The 22177-nt window shown below is 41.6% G+C and overlaps 2 protein-coding genes across 5 annotated transcripts in view; one reads left to right on the top strand and one right to left on the bottom strand.

Moving 5' to 3' along the window:
• Positions 1–22177, top strand: part of DOCK1 (dedicator of cytokinesis 1) — a 376896-nt gene that overhangs the window by 288104 nt on the left and 66615 nt on the right. For all 4 annotated transcript variants that reach the window (XM_081863133.1, XM_081863131.1, XM_081863134.1 and 1 more), the window contains exon 33: positions 5798–5952. In XM_081863133.1, the coding sequence (XP_081719259.1) occupies positions 5798–5952 (155 nt within the window). The remainder of the gene's footprint in view (positions 1–5797; positions 5953–22177) is intronic.
• LOC309342616 (adenosine 5'-monophosphoramidase HINT1) lies at positions 7514–8064 on the bottom strand. Its single transcript, XM_081863361.1, has one exon. The coding sequence runs from the start codon at positions 8052–8054 to the stop codon at positions 7674–7676; it is 381 nt and encodes a 126-aa protein (XP_081719487.1). The 5' UTR covers positions 8055–8064; the 3' UTR covers positions 7514–7673.

Below are 22177 nucleotides of genomic sequence, written 5' to 3'. Positions count from 1 at the left end.
CTGATGACAGTGTAAGGGGGAGTGTTTTTTTCTGAATAGTGAGAATACTTGAATACCAACATCTGGGGAGGGGGAATTGTGCACCTTAGTGGGCTGTAGGTGTGAAAAATATCAAAGAAAGCAGTGTTAATCTCTTCAAATTTACTTTATTGCAGTTATATCCCATTTCTTGTCCAATGAGTTCAAGGCAGCATATATTGCATCTCACACGTTATGTCTAGCTTTGTAACGATAACCCTATGGAGCAGCTTAGGCTGAGACATAGTGACTAGTCCAAGGTCAGTCTTAGTATAGATTTGAATCTTTATCCCTAGTCCTAGTCCACTCTTCTAAGTGCTGTACCACACTGTCCCAGAGGCAACAATAACAATAACACTGTACTGGCACTGGGGTTAGAGACACTCAAAATTCACAGGAGCTGGGAAAATACATCAGTTGTAATAGAAAATGATTTCATTTTAATGTACAAATTAAATCTGGTATCCTGCATGCAGTTAACACACACAAAAGCCCATTGATTTGCACAGGTAATTAATTGCAGGATTGCAGTCTGTGAATTTAAATTACCATGCTTTTATTCGCGTAGGGAAGGCTCAGCATACTAATGATAATATGAATTTAAAAGCATCTGTTTTCCAGCAGAGTAAGAGTAAATTATAAACTGATAAAACCAGGCACCAAGAAAAACACAGCAGATCTTAGTTTATGAGCTCAATCACATTGGCTTCAGAAATACTCAAGTTACACGCAGTCACGTATGGGCACTTAGTTCCCACTGACAACAAGGGGAATCCAAATTACTCATCTAATTGCAGAATTTAGTTTGCTGGATAAAAGGAGAGGAAGTGAGTTGGGGGAAGAGCTAGTAGCTAGCAGCAGTTCTGCTTAGCTGATCGCAGCTTCGGGGAGCTCATGAACAGGACTTGTAAACAGGGGCGTTTATGGGAGAGCTTGAGGGGGGTGCCCTGAGGAGCATCGCACACTCTGCATAGAACCGAGAGACATGGAGGGTGAGGGAGCTGCCACAGTCACCTGCAGCACTTCTGCCATGTTTGTCTTCCAGCCTGTTTTCTGTTTTCTCAGTCACTTTTCCGGCTCTTTAGCACCAAAATTGAAGCAAACGTCAGTCTGCAGAAAACCTGATTGCTCCGATTCAGCATTAAAGATAGCGTTTCCCTTGGGGTGAGTGGCAGGGCAGGGCAAGCGGAAATCTGGATGAGCCCTAAGTTCGTTTTCATCGCTTTTTAATTTGTATACCGTCTTTCTATCTTACAATACTCAAGGCGGTTTACAAGCTGAAGAAACAAAAAATGTACATCTTCTAACAATCTAATGCAATACAAAATGAGACAATAAAACTTTAAAATAGGCAACCTACATCAAAAAAGTAACATTCAACAATCATTAGAATAGTATTAAATAATAATAACATATAAAAGTTAAACAGAAATCCACTCAACAGTTACAATAAATAATTTCTAAACTATAATCAATAAAACAAGGGCAAGCCACAGTACATAAAATAATACAATACAAACTGAGAAGCAGAGACTAGAGGGTCGGGCAAGGCAGGTGGAAGGAGGCCTTGCCTGATGAAGTCTCTCCCCTCACAGTTCTTCCTCCAGGACCTGCTCCCTTATGAGAACTCCTAGGGTTGGAGGGTGGGGAAAGGCTTGGAATAAAACTTAATTGGCTAGCACCCAATGTTCTTATATCCCAGTGCAAGGATTGGTGGCTGCCAGGGTACTACTACCTCTTAAGGAAAGTTGCAAGGAATTTGAAGAGGCACTACTTCAGCTTGAAACCAAGCTCTTTAGCATCATTGGATAACTTTGGATTCAATCCTCCGCCTTCTCCAACCAGAACCCCAAGGGAGGTGACCCTTCACGCCAATCTTGGTTGAGAAAGATTTACGTAGCCTGAAGATAATTGGTTATGGGAAGGGGGATGAAAGGCCCTGAGTTTCCAGCTGAACATGATTGAGAATCTGCAGGGTATCTTAGATATCAGATATGCTGCATAGCTGATTTGTGGAACGATATGTTTATCATCCAAAACTGTGGGGCTGCTGACTCTGCAGTTCTCATAAGCTTTTCTACTTGTTTTTCCTCCAATCCACCACTGCAGAATAAAGTAAACTCTGGGGAAAGCTGCCATCAAACACTGCAGCTGAACTGATAAGCTAAATGGCCTTCAGGCAGCTGAGGAAGGAAGATTTGCAGTGTGATTATACACACTGTAATATTTTCTAATTGCTTTTTCTTTCTTTCTTTCTCCACGTGGTACACGTTTTTCTCAAGCATTACTTTCCTTGGGAGCCACCTCCTTCTGCATTGATATAAGATTTCTGCCAGTTAGACCTACGTGGAAGGATTTAATAGGAGGCACCGTACAAGTGACAAAAAGGGGGGGATGAAGTGCTTTACAGCTGATTTCCCCTGATTTCTTCTGATGCCCACAAAATTCTAATTTTGAGATGAATTAGATGTTAGAACGTGCACAAAGAGAACAAGTGAAGGGCTCGTTCACCACCACCCTTTATAAAATGGGGATGTAAAGCTTTCTTTTATTTTGTGGTGTTCATGATTATTGCCAAGCTCAGATATTCCTTTTCGTTTCCCATTAGAAAGACATTCCCCACTTGCTCCCTGATATGTCAGTTCCTTGTGATCATGGGAGCTCCATGCATGCTGCTCCCACTCCCATTTGCTTCAATGGATTGGCCAACACTGCACAAGTGGGTGTGTACCTTTGATTGAATTGCATAGGGAAGCCTTGCTAGTGCTGTCGCTTTGGACCAAGGGCATTCTCTATATTTTAAAAAAATGGTAATCAAAGGTTTAGAATGCCTTGTTACGGCAATATTCTTCTCTCATGGATTTACTTCGAAACCAGCCATTTTTCTTTCTGTCTTGAAATTCAATCCCTAAACTTGGAGCCTTGTGACAGAACAGGAACTTCGTGGCATTGATGGTCTCCCTGACAAATAACATTGTGTCACTATAATTCATTTTCTGATCTATTTGCTCTGACAGTTTTCAGGTATAGTACAAAAGAACTGTCACCTGGAAGACTGAATGGTAGTAATAATGAAATAGAAATAAATCTTTATACTGTTTTCATGTTTTTAAAAAAGCTTTTCCTGGCTTACTGCTGAATATTCTGCTTAAGAGTATGCTCAACTATAATAGCACTATTACAATTTTTTTTGTAATATGTAGACTTTTATTTCTTTTTGGAGCTGTGTCCTGTTCAAGGGTATCTATGAACAGCTAATACTGTAGTTATAAGCAAAGTGCACATCTGTCATGGACTGGATGGATGCAGAAGAGTGGTGGGAGGCAACAGCCAGGGAACTCCCTAGGGAACCCCCAGGCAAAAAAGGCCTTAGAGCCAGTAGTGGTGGTAGGATGACAACAAATGGCCAGAGGGAGAAGACTAAGGGGAAGGTGTCAGAAGCTGGATGGGCAACAGGGTTTGGTGAGCAGGGAGAGTTTGTGGCAGAGTGTAGTTCAGTCTCTGAGGCTGAAGTAGAGGATGGTCAAGAGGCTGGTGAAGAATTCAGGGAGTCTCCCCCTCTTGCTGCAACCAGCTCCCCTCCCCCTGGTCTCCAAGAACTCACACACACACACAAATGAAAAGAGCAGAACAGAGTTTAGTTGTGTGCAGATGCAGTTTGAAACTGCATGGGGGGGGGGGACCTTGGAGAGAAGGAGCCTTAGAGAGGGGTGGGAAGGTGGGGGCCTTCAGTCCTCACAAGTTTGTAATCGGGGCAAAACCTACCAGGAACGGTTGCTGAGACCACTAGGCCTGAGCTGTATTTTTGCCCCTTGAATAAAGAGTTAACTTCACGGGCATTGGTGACTTATTACTTTAGTGCTAACCTAAGCCAGACTCGAGCCCTGAAAACATCTCTTGATTCCTTTCGATATAGTTCCCTAGATAAATGAATTAGACAGAGAACGTAATTAAGCTATGGAATGTTTCGTAGATGTGACAGTTTTCATGGCTCAGAAGATATGGTGGTGGTCACCAATGTGAATGGCTTTAAGTTCAAGATCGCTGTTGCTCAAGAAATATAAAAATACAAGTGGGGCCTGCAACAAAGCCTTGCTGTGTACAGTGCTCCTGTTCAGTATTCCATTCATCCTAGTTCTTTTACAGAATACTCTTCAGTTTCCTTCCCCCTCAGTTTTCATTCCCTCCCTTCCCAAGACATTGTAGGGCAACTAAGCATGCTCAGTCCTCATTTAGCTATTGTTGGGGTTCTTGCCTCACCCTCCTACTTTGTTCCCTAAACATTTTTTCTACTTTGGTACACCTTGTGTGCCTAACCAGCTGGTGTTGACTGCTGCTCTTCTGTCTGGTGCCATGTTTGCAAAGCTTCAGAGCTTGTCCACTGCTGTGTGGTGCCATAAGGAAACAACTTTGAGGCAGAAGTCCAGATTCCATTCAGCGGAATAACAACTCCCAAATGCAGCAGGGTTGGCTTATCTCATTTTGAAGAGTGCATGGCAAAGTACATTACCATCAAAGGAGAGCCTTCGCACCTCCACCCAGCCAATAAAACTACTAAGTTTATAAGAGATGAAGCCAAGTGATTCTTAAGCAGTTCTGAGTTCATTTCAAACTTATTTTCTATGTCCAGAAGTCTACAAGAACATCAGATTTATGCTATGTGACTAGCCAACCCTATATGCTTCTTCAAAATATATTTGGTAATCATTCCTACATAGATCTCTATTGAAATTCTTGTTTCTGCTGGGAACTTAACTTTGTTTCTACATATGGAGTGTGAGTCAGGATGAAGTAAGTGCTAAACAGGTGTATAATTAAAATTTTTGATAATCAAATACCTGAAGTGTTGAGATGTTCATAGTGATAATGAAATAATAGACTTATGATTAAAAATACAGCTGATAAATATTTTGAAAACACCAGCGATATTTATCACATCTTTCATTTTTGTGTAATTTAAATATTGTATGATTCAAAGTATGTGCCTTTAATCATATATTTACAAAAAAAGTTTCAAATGCTACTTCTGTTGAACAACTATTAATTAATATTTCTAAGAATTCAATTTCTCTCTCCCTCTCTTTCACCACTGGTAACTTAAACTAGCACATCAGCTTGTATTATCAATCTGTATTGAGAAGAATAAGGGTTGTCTTCCACTTGTTGGAAGTTATTTAAGATTATCCTAAGAGTCTCTCTATAAGGAGGCAACTTTGTAACTGCATTGTCAAAATATACTACAGACAAAGAAGGCAAATTACTGTGAAGACTTGCTTAATGTTAATTTAGGAAATTTGAATTAAGTGTTGGTACTTAATATTTGTTCTAGTTCCGACTAAATTTAGATAAAAAGAATGCTGACTCAGCAGGTGATGAACTTGATGGTGAATAGATTGACAGTAATGAGACAATAATGAGCTAGGCTGGGGAGGGGGTACCTTTGTTAGTTTAAAGATATTGGCAGGTATTATCCAGTGTTGTTTAAATATCATTTCTCATTATTTTGATTTTTTTTCTACAAAAAGCACTGTCTAAGAGTCCACCCTAAAAGGCTTAAACTCTGGCTAAGACATCTGATTTTGAGGTTCTGCTTTGTAAAACCTGGATGGTTTGCAAGTTCTTTTTGTGCTATGGCAAATGTGCTCTGTATATCTTCAGAATACTATTATTTACTATTGCCTGCCTTTCTTTTTCAGAACAAATTTTGATTCTGAAAACTGAAGAGCCTTGGCTGTAATTAAGCCCCTTCTTCTAAATTCAGGTGGTTTTCTCTCTGCAGGCCAACATAAAATCAAGTTCATTCCTGAGATGGTGGGGCCTATGTTAGAAATGACACTGATCCCTGAAACTGAACTTAGAAAAGCTACCATCCCAATATTCTTCGATATGATGCAGTGCGAGTTTCATTCTACCAGTACCAGAGGCTTTCAGATGGTAAGTACATTTTGTTTACAGAGTACCAAACTATGCTTTTCGTTTGTCCAAGGAAGATTCTCAAAGCAAATTTTATTTTATCTGTATGAAGCAGACCGACACAACTTGTAAACCCACAACCTGTGACCTACATCTATAGTTTTGCCACCTGCATGCCTATAAGGAACTAATGGAGCCATGAACAGAACACATTGCCAAAGAAAGCTTGGTGTTCCCTTCTGTCATTGCTGGGATGTTGCAAGCAGATTCAATTGTCATCCTGCTCAAAGTAGGCTATACATCTAGCCCTGATTTTGCTACCAGAATATTCAGTTCTTTGGCATCCCTTCTCAGTTTCTCATTCCTAATACTGGCGTTGAGAGGCTCCTTATACTGCATCCGATTATTGGTTGATCTAGCTCAGTAAAGTCTACACTGGCAGTAGCTTCCAAGGGTTTCAGACTGTGATTTTTCCTAGTCTTGCCTGGGTTTTGAACCTAGAACCTTTTGCATGTAAACTACCATCAAGTTACAGCTGTGCAGCCCTGGAAACAAATGTGGCTAGACTATCTTCTTTCCATTCAAAAAGGCACTCACACAAGGATTGCTATCCTGCTGTTTAAATTACCTGCCAGAAAGACAATTATCTAACCTTATTAGTCATATCAACAAAGTTTAAATTAGCTCCCTTTTTACAGCAGACCTACAATGTGTGAGGGAGGAATATTTCACAGCACTTTAATTTGAAAACATGAAGTCCTATATCATTCTCAAAGAACTGTTACATGAAATATACTCTTATTTCTCTTTCTTTCTTTCTTTCTTTCTTTCTTTCTTTCTTTCTTTCTTTCTTTCTTTTTCTTTCTTTCTACTGTGTGCTGTAAGAATGACATGAGATTAATAATCCTCAGAGCTAAACCTTTTCTGTTGTCACTGAGTTTACATGATCAGTTTTTCTAGGGAAATGTTAATCCAGCAGGAAATAAAATACATGTTCATGTCATTCTCCCATAGTTTCCTGTGCACAATGCACCTGATATATGGCAGAACCACATGTAAGGCAATATTACTTTTCAACAGCTAAATATTACAAGAGTGCATATCAGGTTCACCAAACTGGGGAGGGGGGAGGTGTTTGTGTGAACAAATAACCTTGGAAATCCTATCGGGTTGCAATTCCTTGGAGAATTGATTACATGAACTCAGTCTTGGCACCAGAGTAGGTAATTACTTTGTAAGTAAAGATTTTCTATGATGGGAGTTGCCTTCATCTTTACAGCTTCTCTCCACTTTGTCGGCGGGCAAAATAACAGCCACAAGTAGCAATAACTGATTTAGCAGGTTTGGTCCTGCTCCTGCTAATGTAAGGGAGAGCAGTCTCATGGCGGGGGTGGGGAGGGGAGGGACAAGCCTAGTCAGATGAAATCAAGGCACCACAATTTGCATCCTTTATCTTAATCTTTTATTTCACCTCATCTCCCTTCTTTGCACATCCTTTGTGGTTTTAGCATCTGAAAGCAAGCCTGAAAAGTAGTATCCATTTTGGTTTTTTTTTTTGTGTGTGTGTGTGTTTTTTCCCCGACATGCTTATAACTTTATTGAACAATGATTGCGCAGACTTCTACTGTACTCCACAGGAAAGGTTAAGTGGCTGAGGGTATTGATCACAGTTGGATTTTGAGAATATTTGTTGAGGGTGTTCAAGAGATAGTTGGGGGGCAAGATCCTTTCTTCCCACCTTCTTAACCCGGAGGCCAACCCATCTGACGGCCACCAAGGACATGGAGATGCACATGGTAGACAGATTGACCGCCATCCGGCCCTTCGTTCACCACCATTCGGTATCCCCTCGTCAAGCCTAATTCAGCTGCACATTTCTTGCCCACAATCATTAAATGTCCGAGAAGAGCTTCATCAGAATCTTGCGCTTGAGATATCTGAGCAATAGGCTTCTTTGGAACTACTAGGAAATGGGTTGGAGCTTGTGGGGAAACATCATGGAATGCAAGGCACTTCTCATCCTCGAAGATGATCTTCGCTGGGATCTCTTTGCGGATGATCTTCCCGAAAATGGTGTCCCCTCCCGGCTGCGCCACCTGCGCTTTGCTGATCTCCTCAGCCATCGCGAACCGCCGCCTCCAAGTAGTATCCATTTTGTGAGCCATTGTTTTTGTTCTAAATTACCTTTCGTCACTCTTGGTTTGGCACACCCTGTTCTGTTTCTCCATTTTTATGGAAAGCTCTTTCTCCAAGGAGCTCAGGGTAGCCTACAAGATTGCACACACACAAAAGCAAACATTGTTGTTGTTGTTTAGTCATGTCCGACTCTTTGTGACCCCATGGACCAGAGCATGCCAGGCACTCCTGTCTTTCACTGCCTCCCGCAGTTTGGTCAAACTCATGCTGGTAGCTTTGAGAACACTATCCAACCATCTCGTCCTCTGTCGTCCCCTTCTCCTTGTGCTCTCAATCTTTCGCAACATCAGGGTATTTTCCAGGGAGTCTTCTCTTCTCATGAGATGGCCATTTCACAACAGCCCGTGAGGTAGGTTTGATTGAGAAATCGGCCCAATATCACCCAGCAAGCTATACATAATTGAGTGGAGTTTTGAACCTCAGTCACACACAGGATAATCACACATTGGGTATACCTGACTTATCTTCATTGTTCAAATTATTTCTATCATACACATACATTTAAAATCATGCACATGAGATGATAATATTTCCACCAGTGCTGTATTTTTTTTGGGGGGGGGGGAGTCAAAATAAGAAGTTTGCTTGAATTGGTGCTGTTGTCTGCAAAGCTGCTGTGCAAAAGTTCTACAGTGAAAGCCGTGTCTCAAATGATTAACTGCCTATGTTCTGCACAGAAGCTTTGGGTTTAACTCTGCACACTCACAGTGTCTGGGAAGGCTAAAAGCTTTTCACATTTGGGATGTTAATGAAAGGTTATGTCTTTCCTACTTTCATGGAGCATTTTGCAAGGCTAGTGCAGCTCCAATGCTCTGTACCATATCCAGAATGCATACCTCAAAGGAGACCAAAGCCTAAGGGCAGAAATAGCTGCAGTACTTTACAGGATCAAGTGCACTGATTTGGTGTGCCCAGAGGCCACGTAAAGTTTGTCACAATCCCCATGCTGATCATCCAGATGTAGCCTTTAGTCAAGTAGGTATTCCTACTGTTTTTGCATACAAGCATGTATCCTGCATCCATCTGCCATAGGCAGCTGTCAGAAATTGTGCTGGGAGTCTAGGAGGTCAAAGCAGGAGCCACACCTGTGGAACCAGGTCAGGAGCCAATCAGCAAACAAACACAGAAGAACTTGAGCAGGAAGACTCTAATAGGTCTTTCCTATTTCAGAGGACCACTAGCCAACTTGGGTAGACAGGGCCAATACCGACCCTGAGAATACTTCCCAGTGTAGGAAGATGCCCCCAAATGCATTTCTGGGGGGCTGACCACATGGGGAGCCATGTACAGAACCAAGCGCTCCCAGTTTTAATTCCCATGGCTTCTGACAGGAGACTACATAAGAACAGTCCTGCTGTTTTAGACTATCTCGTCCCACGTTCTGTTACCCACAATGAGGTACCAGCCAGGTGCCCTATGGATATTTCTAGGTAAGCCATAATAGACAAGGCCTTCCATGTTATTCCTTCCCAATATTTAGATCTGAACATGGAATCTCTAGCTACCATGGCCAATATAATGAATTCATCTAATGTGTAAAACACAACAGTTAGTAGCAGTTACCATTTTGTTATAATTTATTCCATAAAATAATCTAATCGTGGTCTCTCTCTCTCTCTCTCTCTCTCTCTCTTTCTGTGTGTGTACAAATGTTTTCTTTCTGTCTTAATCTTACTTCCCAGAAGTAGCTAAGAGAAGTATCCTCAAAGAACTTGCAACCAAGTAAAATTATTGTGCAAATCTATCTTTCAGCAATATGCAACATCCATTTGTATATCCATCTTGTGTCATAAAAAGCAAACAGAGCCCTCCAAATAAAATATAAAAAACACACAAGGATATAAAATAAACAAATGGATAACACACATGATTGCTAACACAAAACTACTGATGCAAATAAAGCACCTCTGGCTAGAGTTCTGTTATGAAAAGCAGGTAATTGGGTTGGGACTGTCAGCAAGAAGAAGCAGAGGATCTTTTTATTCAATTCTAGAAGTTGACAATAAATTGTAATATCAATGAGGCGGCACTGTCTTATCTAGTTGTCAGTTGATGTTTTAACTTCTATTTCCCCAGGACTTGAAAATTAATAATTGCTGTTTGCAGTACATATCACTGCTCCTGGAAGCACCATAAAATATTTAGACACCCTAATGAAGTACTTAACTGTGTAATCTTATACATATCTACTCAGAAGTAAATCCAGTTTAGTTCAGTGGGACTTACTCCCTGGTAAGTGTGTATAGGATTGCAACCCAAGTCACATGGGCAGTATGTAAATAGGTATGCAAAGGGTGGGGTCATAAAGCAATGATATTGCAGGTCTTAAGGGAACTGCAGGACGGGTTAAATAACATGATCATTCAAATCAGTCTTTTTTACCATTGTCTGACATCTAGCTATCCTTAATTAAATGCACCACATAATTAATGGACTTTGTTGAATATGATAGACTAAAAAGGATTATATATGCTAACATTTTACCTCCCTTCCAAGAGGTGTTAACATGAATTTCTAATAAGACTCAGCTCAGCATAACACTTCTAGCTTTGTTTGTGAAGGATAAGTATACCTCTACTATGCAGACTATGACAAATGTTCCCCTTGGTCATAGCGGTGATTATTGGCCAATAGACAAACAATAGCATTTGTATCCTTGTGAATAGTTTCTGATTGAGTTGTTTTATTTACAAAATAAATTGAAAATCACTAGCAAAGAAAAATTTCAGCACCACTAGATACACAGCTCTGGGAAAAGCGAGATTTTGATGCATCCTGTTAAATCAAATCATGGAGCATAATGATTTTTGTAAGCTACTCTGCAATAATGTCGTAACTATGATGGAGCATGGAAATTATTGACCTGCCACTAGGGTTCAAAGTAGGAAAGGGAAACAAATTGTATGACAATAATCCCATCCCATTTTATTTTGCAGAAGAATTTCATATGTTTTTGTTATGTTGTTATGTTATGTTTGTTATGCTGTCTAAATGTATAGAGGTAGCTTTTGTGCATTGTATTTTATGCTCTTCTAAACATCTGAAAAATGAAAGCTTGAAAACTAAGCAAAAATATCTTAAGGACAATCTTGTTGTGCCATACCAAAGATCTAGCTTGTGTGAAGTTTGATAGATTACATTAATTTATTGGTGTGGAGCAAAAAGTTGGTGTATGTGTGTGTTTAAATTCTAAGTTTCCTTCCTTGGCCTCAAACTCTCACAAAAAGCCTAAGCCTCCTGTTACCTCATCAGAGGATGGGTGCATTTTCTTCTTGCTTTTTCCTTCATGCTTTCTTGCTGTTACAGAAATAACTAATCAGACACTGCATGTGAAGTTCTCAAGTGATTATGTGCAGTCGTGATCTTTACTTAAAGGTAAAGGGACCCCTGACCATTAGGTCCAGTCACGGATGACTCTGGGATTGCAGCATTCATCTCGCTTTATTGGCCGAGGGAGCTGGCGTACAGCTTCCGGGTCATGTGGCCAGCATGTCTAAGCCGCTTCTGGCAAACCAGAGCAGCGCACGGAAATGCCGTTTACCTTCCCGTTGGAGCAGTATCTATTTATCTACTTGCTCTTTGACGTGCTTTCAAACTGCTAGGTGGACAGGTGCAGGGACCGAGAAACGGGAGCTCACCCCATCACAGGGATTCGAACCGCCGACCTTCTGATCTGCAAGCCCTAGGCTCTGTGGTTTAACATCCCAGTCTTTACTTACCCCACCTCAAAACTGCCACCTAAATAATTGCATGGTAAGCAACATGATGTCACTTTTTTATTCTTCATAGGATATTTAAAAGATGGGAAAATACATATTTGAGGGACAGTAGTTTGGGATTGAACAGTGTAATACTTTACTCCAAGGGTTTTGTTCTAATGTGGTTCTGACTGGTTCCACAAGTTTCACAGGAATCTACTTGGACCTTTTTGTGATGTAATTAGCAATGAGTGACACAACTTCCACCTCCAATGGCATGTGTTGTTGTTGTTGTTTGATTGCTTTCATTCTTTGATGGGTATGTGCTCCCTTACTGTACAAGATCAACATGGGAACATTCATCTGTCTTCTTTTTAAGTGGCAAATGTCAGCACATTTGTCTTAACCACCTCCATCAATCACGCCCCATTATTTGGCTGAAGCTTTTATCTAGTTTTAAGTAATTTTCTGTTTCTTTGGGGGCTATTCATTCAGCCTCTTCTGTGATAGACACCCATCATGATGTAAAAAGAAAGGCAACTGATAAACTACAGAAGGCGTGTTACATCTCCTATTGCCCTCGTGACCTGTGCATTGGGTGCAGTATAGCTGAAATTTTTAAAAACTAAAGTCTGATAGGAGTATTGTGCAAATACAAAAATGCAGTTAGGGCACTCTTTATGCATAAAGGTTCAGAGTGCTCATGGATTCAGACTCTGTTATAATTAATTTATACTATTACAGAACTGATGGAGTTACAGATAGGTAGCCGTGTTGGTCTGCCATAGTCAAAACAAAAGAAATTCCTTCCAGTAGCACCTTAAAGACCAACTAAGTCAGTTCTTGGTATGAGCTTTCGTGTGCATGCACACTTCTTCAGATACACACTGATGGAGGTTGCCTATGTATATATGTGTGTTTTATTTTAATGTTTGGTGGCTTATACATATCCCAATAAATAAATCTAAATTTATTTCCACCAAATGCGAGAAGCCAGGGACCAGGAGATAAGTGACTTTTAATAGATGGGAGAGAGCGCAAAGATTATGAGGATGGAGAAAATTCCAAGCATGTGAAAGGGCAAGCAGAAAGGGATGGCAACAATGAAAAAATAGACACACGGGTCATATTAGGACAAGTCTTAACAAGAGAAGGTGCCAAGTGGGGCTGCAAAGTGTAATCATAGCTACAGGGAAGGGCAAAACTGTGAGAGGAGAGAAAAGCAACTGGAACGAAGTGAGAAAAATTAGACAGATGAAAGAAAATAACAAAGGAAAAAACAGGATGCATTTGCCTCCCTGGAGATTATGTAAATAACTCTCTTTGACTCACACCATCTTTGGAAGCTGGTGCTGATAAGTGCTGTCAAGCCCTGGGAATGTCCATAGCTGATGCTTTAGAGATAATAATATAATAAACATAGAACTGTGTGTGTATGGAATGAAACAACTACTTGGCCAACTGAGATATTCAAATAACCCAAGACATAAGGAGGTGCTGCCTCAGTTTCTTTGCTTCACCAATGGGATCCCTATCTCATCCATGGTGAGGCAGGTATGATATTTGACCTTGGGAACAAGCAGATTCCCCTTTCTTCCTGCTGCTTCAAGAATTAATAAGAACTCTTAATGTCAGGTGAGAGGCATCATTTATGAACACAGTTGCTAGCTGGATATGCAGTCATTAAGCTGCACATTGATGTGTTGCATAAAGCTTTGCTTGAGACAGTTGCGTAGAAATAGCAAAAACCAAACCAAACCAAAAACCCTTTCTCCATTGTAGAAGTTGGATAATAGATGTGATGGGTGAGCTCCTCCAGGCTTGCCTTCTGGCTAACTCAATTTTTCACTGCTTTCTCAAAGAACTGGGAAGAGCTTACCCCCAACTCTTGCTGCTGGTTCCTCCTACGTACTTTAGGCCTGAGCACACTAATAATCATAATCATAATCATAATCATAATCATAATTTATTATTTATACCCTGCCCATCTGGCTGGGCTTCCCCAGCCACTCTGGGCAGCTTCAAAATAATATATTAAAATACTGTAATACATCAAACATTAAAAGCTTCCCTAAACAGGGCTGCCTTCAGATGTCTTCTAAAAGTTTGGTAGTTGTTGTTCTCTTTGACATCTGGTGGGAGGGCGTTCCACAGGGAGGGCGCCACTACTGAGAAGGCCCTCTGCCTGGTTTCCTGTAACTTGGCTTCTCGCAGTGAGGGAACCGCCAGAAGGCCCTTGGCGCTGGACCTCAGTGTCCGTGTAGAACGATGGTGGTGGAGACACTCCTTCAGATATACTGGACCGAGGCTGCTTAGGGCTTTAAAGGTCAGCACCAACACTTTGAATTGTGCTCGGAAACGTACTGGGAGCTAATGTAGGTCTTTCAAGACAGGTGTTATATGGTCTCGGCGGCCGCTCCCAGTTACCAGTCTAGCTGCCGCATCCACAATCCAAGAGCAACGGTAAGGTTTGGTGACACCAGTGGATGCTCACATCACAGTGACAGATGCTCAGGTTCAGCTTATAATTGTTGATTGCTTTTTCAACTGAGAAAGTTTGCATTTCAAAGCCACCCTCAAATTGTGGCACCATCACCAGAAAGCAGAAAAAAAAACCTTTTGGAGCACCATCATTTTTGTTTAATTTTAAGCTCTTAGCAATCTCTTCCTTGCCATACTGAGCCCGCAAGTTAACTATGGAGAAGGATGAAGGTCTATAGCTGGAAATGTGGGACTTGCAACCCTAGAGTTGCACTTCACATGCTTCCCTAGGCATGTGGGCCTAGAACAAATCAGCCCTGTGTGAAAGGTGGGAGCTTCTGTTGCATACCCACATATACCCATCTTTACATCTCAAGAACAGCCAATATGCTGTAAAAACAATGTTTACAGTACAGTGGTACCTCAGGTTAAGTACTTAATTCGTTCTGGAGGTCCGTACTTAACCTGAAACTGTTCTTAAGCTGAAGCACCACTTTAGCTAATGGGGCCTCCCACTGCCGCCACACTGCCGGAGCACGATTTCTGTTCTCATCCTGAAGCAAAGTTCTTAACCTGAAGCACTATTTCTGGGTTAGCGGAGGCTGTAACCTGAAGCGTACGTAACCTGAAGCGTATGTAACCCGAGGTACCACTGTACACCAAACTTGTCTCCCAAATGAAACCAACATGGCTGCAGTTTCCTTAAGTAGAACTTGAAGCAATTTGCATTTAGTTTCCCATGATGGAGTGGTTTTAGTGTCATCAAAATGTCAGATTTTTTTTATATATATAACAAATAATTTTCCTCTCCGCATACCAGCCATCTCATACGAATAGATAATCAGCCAGTGGATAATTTCTGCAGCAAGTGTCAAAGAAGGCAATTCCATTTTTGTACCCTATTAGAGAATCTGCGAAGATTTGTGACTTCTCTTCTGTACTATATTGCTTTAAACTACTACTTGGCATGCTCTTGCACTATAGGGATGCACCTCTGGGCCTGCACTGCAAGGAGTGGATTGGATTATTCCCCACCCCCCCCCCTCTCTCTCATTTTAATTTCCTTCCTTGAACCAGTACATTTATTACATTAAAGAATTGCATTGCCTTGCTGGGGGCACAGAAGGTCAAATAACAATTTATCTTGCAGTTGCATTTTAATCCTTTTTCACTGAGGTCCCCCCCCCCACCGGTTTTTTAATATCTTTCCAGCCTTAACTTTCTAAAACAGCAGAAGGATACATATGGAGTGTATAGAACTCCATAAACATGGTCATGTGTCCACTGTGCAGTCGTTTGACACCCCGTGACGCCCAGCCTTCTTGTAATGTCACCAGAAGCTGGGATCCCCTGGCTTGAAAAGTCATAAAGCCAAGGCTACTTGAGACAATGTGTTGGCAAGAGATGGAACTGCAAGGGTTTGTATTTCTACCTTTGCTTCTCCTTTGGCAACTATTTCCAAACAAAACCATCTGTGTGGTCATGATCAAAAGAAATCACTCCGAATCATGGCTCTTAAGGTGGGAGCTTTAATGGCTTAGATGGGTGCCCTTCTAATGCATCATTATCCATTTTCTGCAAATTCCTTGGAAGCCCTAGAAACATAACAAAATAGCGCAAAGTAATTTAACTTTATTTATTTCATAGAATCATAGAGTTGGAAGAGACCACAAGGGCCATCGAGTCCAACCCCCTGCCAAGCAGGAAACACCATCAGAGCACTCCTGACATATGGTTGTCAAGCCTCTGCTTAAAGACCTCCAAAGAAGGAGACTCCACCACACTCCTTGGCAGCAAATTCCACTGTCGAACAGCTCTTACTGTCAGGAAGTTCTTCCTAATGTTTAGGTGGAATCTTTTTTCTTGTAGTTTGGAACCATTGCTCCGTGTCCACTTCTCTGGAGCAGCAGAAAACAACCTTTCTCCCTCCTCTATGTGACATCCTTTTATATATTTGAACATGGCTATCATATCACCCCTTAACCTCCTCTTCTCCAGGCTAAACATGTCCAGCTCCCTTAGACGTTCCTCATAAGGCATCGTTTCCAGGCCTTTGACCATTTTGGTTGCCCTCCTCTGGACACGTTCCAGTTTGTCAGTGTCCTTCTTGAACTGTGGTGCCCAGAACTGGACACAGTACTCCAGGTGAGGTCTGACCAGAGCAGAATACAGTGGCACTATTACTTCCCTTGATCTAGATGCTATACTCCTATTGATGCAGCCCAGAATTGCATTGGCTTTTTTAGCTGCCGCGTCACACTGTTGGCTCATGTCAAGTTTGTGGTCAACCAAGACTCCTAGATCCTTTTCACATGTACTGCTCTCAAGCCAGGTGTCACCCATCTTGTATTTGTGCCTCTCATTTTTTTTGCCCAAGTGCAATACTTTACATTTCTCCCTGTTAAAATTCATCTTGTTTGTTTTGGCCCAGTTCTCTAATCTGTCAAGGTCGTTTTGAAGTGTGATCCTGTCCTCTGGGGTGTTAGCCACCCCTCCCAGTTTGGTGTCATCTGCAAATTTGATCAGGATGCCCTTGAGTTGATAAAGATGTTGAATAAGACCGGGCCCAAGACAGAACCCTGTGGCACTCCACTAGTCACTCTTCTCCAGGATGAAGAGGAACCATTGATGAGCACCCTTTGGGTTCGGTCAGTCAGCCAGTTACTGACTGTTTACAGTTACCAGTTTATTTACAGTATTTTTTTATATCCCTTTCAGGCATATTGCACAAAGCAGCTTATATAAGATGATTACAACAACAAGCATAGATTTATTTATTTAAAAGTTACAATAGAAAGGAAAGATGCTGTTGCTGCATCTTTTCTACTCATCTCAGGGGAAAATGGTCCATCAGATGACATTGTGGTGATGGTTGCGGGGAAGGAGAAGCCCCTCCACGTGTATTCAAGCTGCATGTATTCTAGGTACAAAATTTGGAGGATCCATGGAGAATTTTGAATTCTTTGGGAACCGAAAGCCAATATCCTTTAATTTGCCAAACTTGGGTCTCCAGCTGTTTTGGGACTACAACTCCCATTATCCCTAGCTAGCAGGACCCAGTGGTCAGGGATGGTGGGAATTGTAGTCCAAAATCAGCTGAAGACTCAAGTTCTGGAAATCCTGCATCAGTCCCTCCAATATGAGACTTGGGTGATCCTGTCCCTATTTTCTTGGGAAGGAAAACACAAAGTGGTCTGATAGAGATGTATGCTCAGGAGGCTTCCAAGATTTAGAGAATGGTAAGTAGGTCGAGGGGGGGGGATGAAGTGGGAGCGGAAAGCAAGGCTTGAACGCCTAACAGTTGACAGGATTTTGGAGGGGCAGATTAGGTTAGGTGGATGTGGCTCACTTCCTTCCCTACACCATATGGGAAGTTATTAAGCTGTGGGCTGTGGTTGAACTTCAATGGGTCCATGAACTCGGGTGCAAAAAAGATAAATGAATTCCAATGCAATACAATAAATTGTATGCAGAACTTGGTTTGCGCATGAAGATCATAACCTCCATCAGATTCTGAAATGGGTCCATGAAAGGTTAAGAACCACTACTATACAGAGAGATTTGAGGGGTGTGTGTGTGTGTTGCATTTTCCCTTTCTCACTCATTGAACCTTTCTTCCCCTCTCTATACAGAAATATAGTGGCTATATTTTGATCTGGAAGCTTTTAGTTAGTTCAAGGGTCAGCAAACTTTTCCAGCAGGAGGCCAGTCCACTGTCCCTCAGACCTTGTGGGGGGCCGGACTATATTTTGAAAAGAAGAAGAATGAATTCCTGTGCCCCACAAATAACCCAGAGATGCATTTTAAATAAAAGCACACATTCTACTTGTGTAAAAACAGGCTGATTCCAGGACTGTCCACAGACTGGATTGAGAAGGTGATTGGGCTGGATCCAGCCCCAGGGCCTTAGTTTGCCTAACCATGAGTTTATAGTGCAGCTGGGCAGGTTTCAGAAGGGAGAGAATTCCACCTTCTGAAATGTCCCCCCAGCCACCCTTGATGTGAACCCACCCTTACACCAAAAGTGTTATCCAAGCTTCTGTTCCAGTCCTCCTGGAGCCTTGAGGAGGAACATTCTCACACTTCCAACTTCTGTTTCAGGTTTCCACTTATATATGTGAAATAGCTAGTTCCAGCATTATGTTTTTGCCCCATTACAATACGACTAAGAAACAGGAGGTAGGGTGAGATGATTTAGATTGGCGTAGACAATGTGGTGCCCTCCAGATGTTGTTTTCATCCCAACTCCCATCAGCCCTAGCCAGCATAGCTAATTGAGAGGAATGATGGGAGTTGGAGTCCCACAACATCTGTAGGGGACCATGTTGCCACCTGGAGTAGATTAAGGACTGGGGCAGTGTGGATGGGAAGTGGCTTGGCTACTGCAAAATTGGCTACACTACCCTCATTGGAGTGGTGCCCATGTAGTACGAGTATGTCAAGTGCATACCACACAGGTGTTTGTGATCCTCATTGGGTCCTTGCAATATGCATGCACCCTATTTCCCCCCACATATCATAGTGACCAGCATCTTGCAGGTATATGACATATAAAGTTCCAAATGGACACTTAACTGCCATTTTGTGGACTTTGGAAGAGTTCATACCAGGTATATCATAGAGACAGTGTAATGACTGAAGAATGAATGTCTCAAATTCCTTGGAAAAATACTCTGCAGCTATGCAGTTGTTCAAAACTGAAATGAGAATAAATTCCTCCATCTCAAAGGTCTGGAGAGTCATGAGTTGCTTTGGGCAGGTACATGTTTACTTCATTCGGTTGAGCTAAGTAAGTCAGGTTTTGTAACTGACATATTTTTACTTATGAGCCGCCCCCTCACTGATTTGGTGGGTTAGTGTTGCTTCACTTCAAATATCTATTTCACATCAAGGAATGTATAGTCATACCTTGGAAGTTGAACGCCTTGCAAACACGCCTTGGCTCCCAAACACAGCAAACCTGGAAGTGATTGTTCCAGTTTGTGAACGTTCTTTGGAACCCAAACGTCTGTCGCAACTTCTGCGGCTTCCAATTGGCTGCAGGAGCTTCCTGCAGCCAATCGGAAGCCGTGCCTTGGTTCCCTAACATTTAGGAAGTCGAACGGACTTCCAGAATGGATTCTGTTTGACTTCCAAGGTACGACTGTAATTCCATTTTCTTCTCCAAAATGTGGCATCTCAAAAGAACATTCCTCCAAAGTGGATTGACTGCTCTTTGCAAACAAAATTTAGCTAGAGTTTACAGTGGACTTAAAATCTTTTTGTAAGCGTTCCCTGATATATAGTTGCTCAAATATATATGTTTTATTGTTGTTGTTGTTGTTGTTGTTATATATAAATATATTGTTCCTCCTAGTTGGAGTGCATATGCTTGCCATGGAAATAAATTGCTTGGACTCCCTGTACTATACCATTTTTACATCCTTGATTGTGTTGTCATCCTTTATACCACACCAGTGCTGTAAAAGGACTTTTAAAGTCCTTTCAGATTTGGTTGTATGCCCAGGTAGAGACCGTTTTCCATTGCCAGACTACTTTTAGGCAACATCAGTTTGAATGATTGATGCCTCTAATGTATATACTATCTTAGTGACAAGTAAGTCTCAAACCTGTAATCATTTTGAATTATGCACATTATTTGCATAATTTATTATGATATGAACACTTGAGGTTTCATTAGAATTCGAAGGTGGATTTTTCCTCTTTAGTTAGGAGAAGTAGTAGAAATAAATGAAAAGTTGGGATAAGCAGCATGGATTTTAGAAGCAATCAGAGGAAACTTGGAAGGCACAAAATGGAATTAGAAGACATAAGGGATAAAAAACAAATAAAAAAAATCACCACCCTAGTTAAAGGAGCATAAACATCAAGATCCCCTGTAATATCTGGGCCTTGAGTGCATTTACCTCACATGTTGACAGATTCTATATAACCATGCCTGCCTTTCTCTCACTCTGTCATGGCTGGAGTCAGAAACAGGTCAGCACGAAAGACACAGGGCTCAGTGGAATTAACTATTTATTCAAGGAAGCGACATACAACTCAGCAACCCTTCCCAGTAGGTCTTGCCTTCCTCTCTTTCTAAGGCTACTCCTCTCTCGGATATTTCCCAAGGAATCTTAGACTTCCTTGACTCTGCGTACCTCTGGCCTCTGTTCTGTTCTCATGTTCCTGTGCATTATTGGAGACCAGGAGGGGAGCTTGACACAGCAGAAGGGGGGGCGTTCTCTGGATTCTTCAGCAGCCACTTGCCCTCCTTCCTCTATTTAGAGTCTGAACTGCTTTCTGTCACCGGCTCTTCCTGCTCACTAAACCCTGTCTCCCCTTCAGCATTCAACCCCTTCTCCCAATCTTCTCCCTCCCACCGCCAATCCCCAGGCTCTGAGCCTTCTCTGGAGGTTCCCTTGGGGGTTCCGCAGCTGGTATGTCCCACCATTCTTTGTCTAGCCAGGCCCTGACACCCTCACTAACATTGCATGTCAATATATAGTTTAGTCACTGAACTATAATGATGCTCCCCAGATGTGTATGATTGCAATCTTTATGCCCTTTATTTTTTATTTTATCTACTAATTAAATTCTTTTTATCTATTAATTAAAACATTTCCAACCAGCCCTATATCAATCTTAGGGTGGGGTACACACATAAAATAGGGATAGCCAACACAGTGCCCTCCAGATGATGATGGACTCCAAGTCCCATCAGCCCCAACCAGTATCTGTCAAGGAGGAGGAGACATCAACAAAATCTGGAGGGCACCATGCTTGCTACCCCAATATAAAACAATAATTCTACAAAGAGAACAAAAACATAGCCAGCCAGCAATAGTAGTCAGACACTAGGCAGATTCCAATACTAAACTGCAACCAATAAGATCCAAGTTATAATGTATTTATTGAGCATTGTGAAATGGGGAGGGAGAACAGAAGGTGGGGGAACTGCAAAATTCAGAGCCCTGCCAGGCACACAGCAGCAAATTGAAACATGCCCAGTTGCTTTTCATTATGTAATTATCAACATGTGGATAATCTGGGGCTTTTTAAACAGTGCTTCTTTAATCTCATTTCTGTACGAAAGGCTTGTTCACATACAAACCTATGGCTCAGGCTCACACAGTGCCCCCTCCCTCCTTTGGTATTCCTGTGCAGCTATTCCCCACCCCACCCCAAATAAGCCTGACTTGTTTTTACATACAAACCTGAGTTTCTGTCTTAAAGCAAACTCTAGTTTGAAGCTGACTTGTTTGGAAACTGACTAGAGCTTGTTTTAAACCACAATTCCTGGTTCCTACGTAACAACAAGCTAAGATACCTTGAAACTGAAAGTATCACAGCATACTTTTAATGACACGTTAGGTAAGGGGAGCACTCAATGCCAATGCTTCATGCTGGATCATTCTAGTTCTTGCACAGACTGGTAACCATAGCTTTTTGGAGTGAAAAATGAGGTGCTTGATTTCAGATCTTCATAAAAGTGCCATGGTTGTCAGCCCAAAATGACTGCCATGGGCAGAAAGAAAGAAAGAAAGAAAGAAAGAAAGAAAGAAAGAAAGAAAGAAAGAAAGAAAGAAAGAAAGAAAGAAAAGGTCACACTACTCCTTGCTGGTGCTAACCGTGGTTTCATGCTACATGTGAACTGGCTAGAATGTGACCAAGACCAGATTATAGGTTTGCACATTTATTTGAATGCATATCCAACCATGGCTTTATGATATAGAAAAAGGCCCAGGGAGAACTTTAGTTTCGGTGTTACCTCATGAAAGGGGAAGGGGAAGAAACAGAGAGGAAAACTTGTTCCTAACACCATTGCATTTATATAAAGTTAAAGCAAGAGAAATAAAATTAGAATTGACTCCATATAATAATCACAT

This window comes from Podarcis erhardii, assembly GCF_964252035.2.
Source record: "Podarcis erhardii genome assembly, chromosome: 5".
Taxonomy (NCBI): domain Eukaryota; kingdom Metazoa; phylum Chordata; class Lepidosauria; order Squamata; family Lacertidae; genus Podarcis; species Podarcis erhardii.
This window is presented reverse-complemented; position numbering and strand designations above follow the sequence as displayed.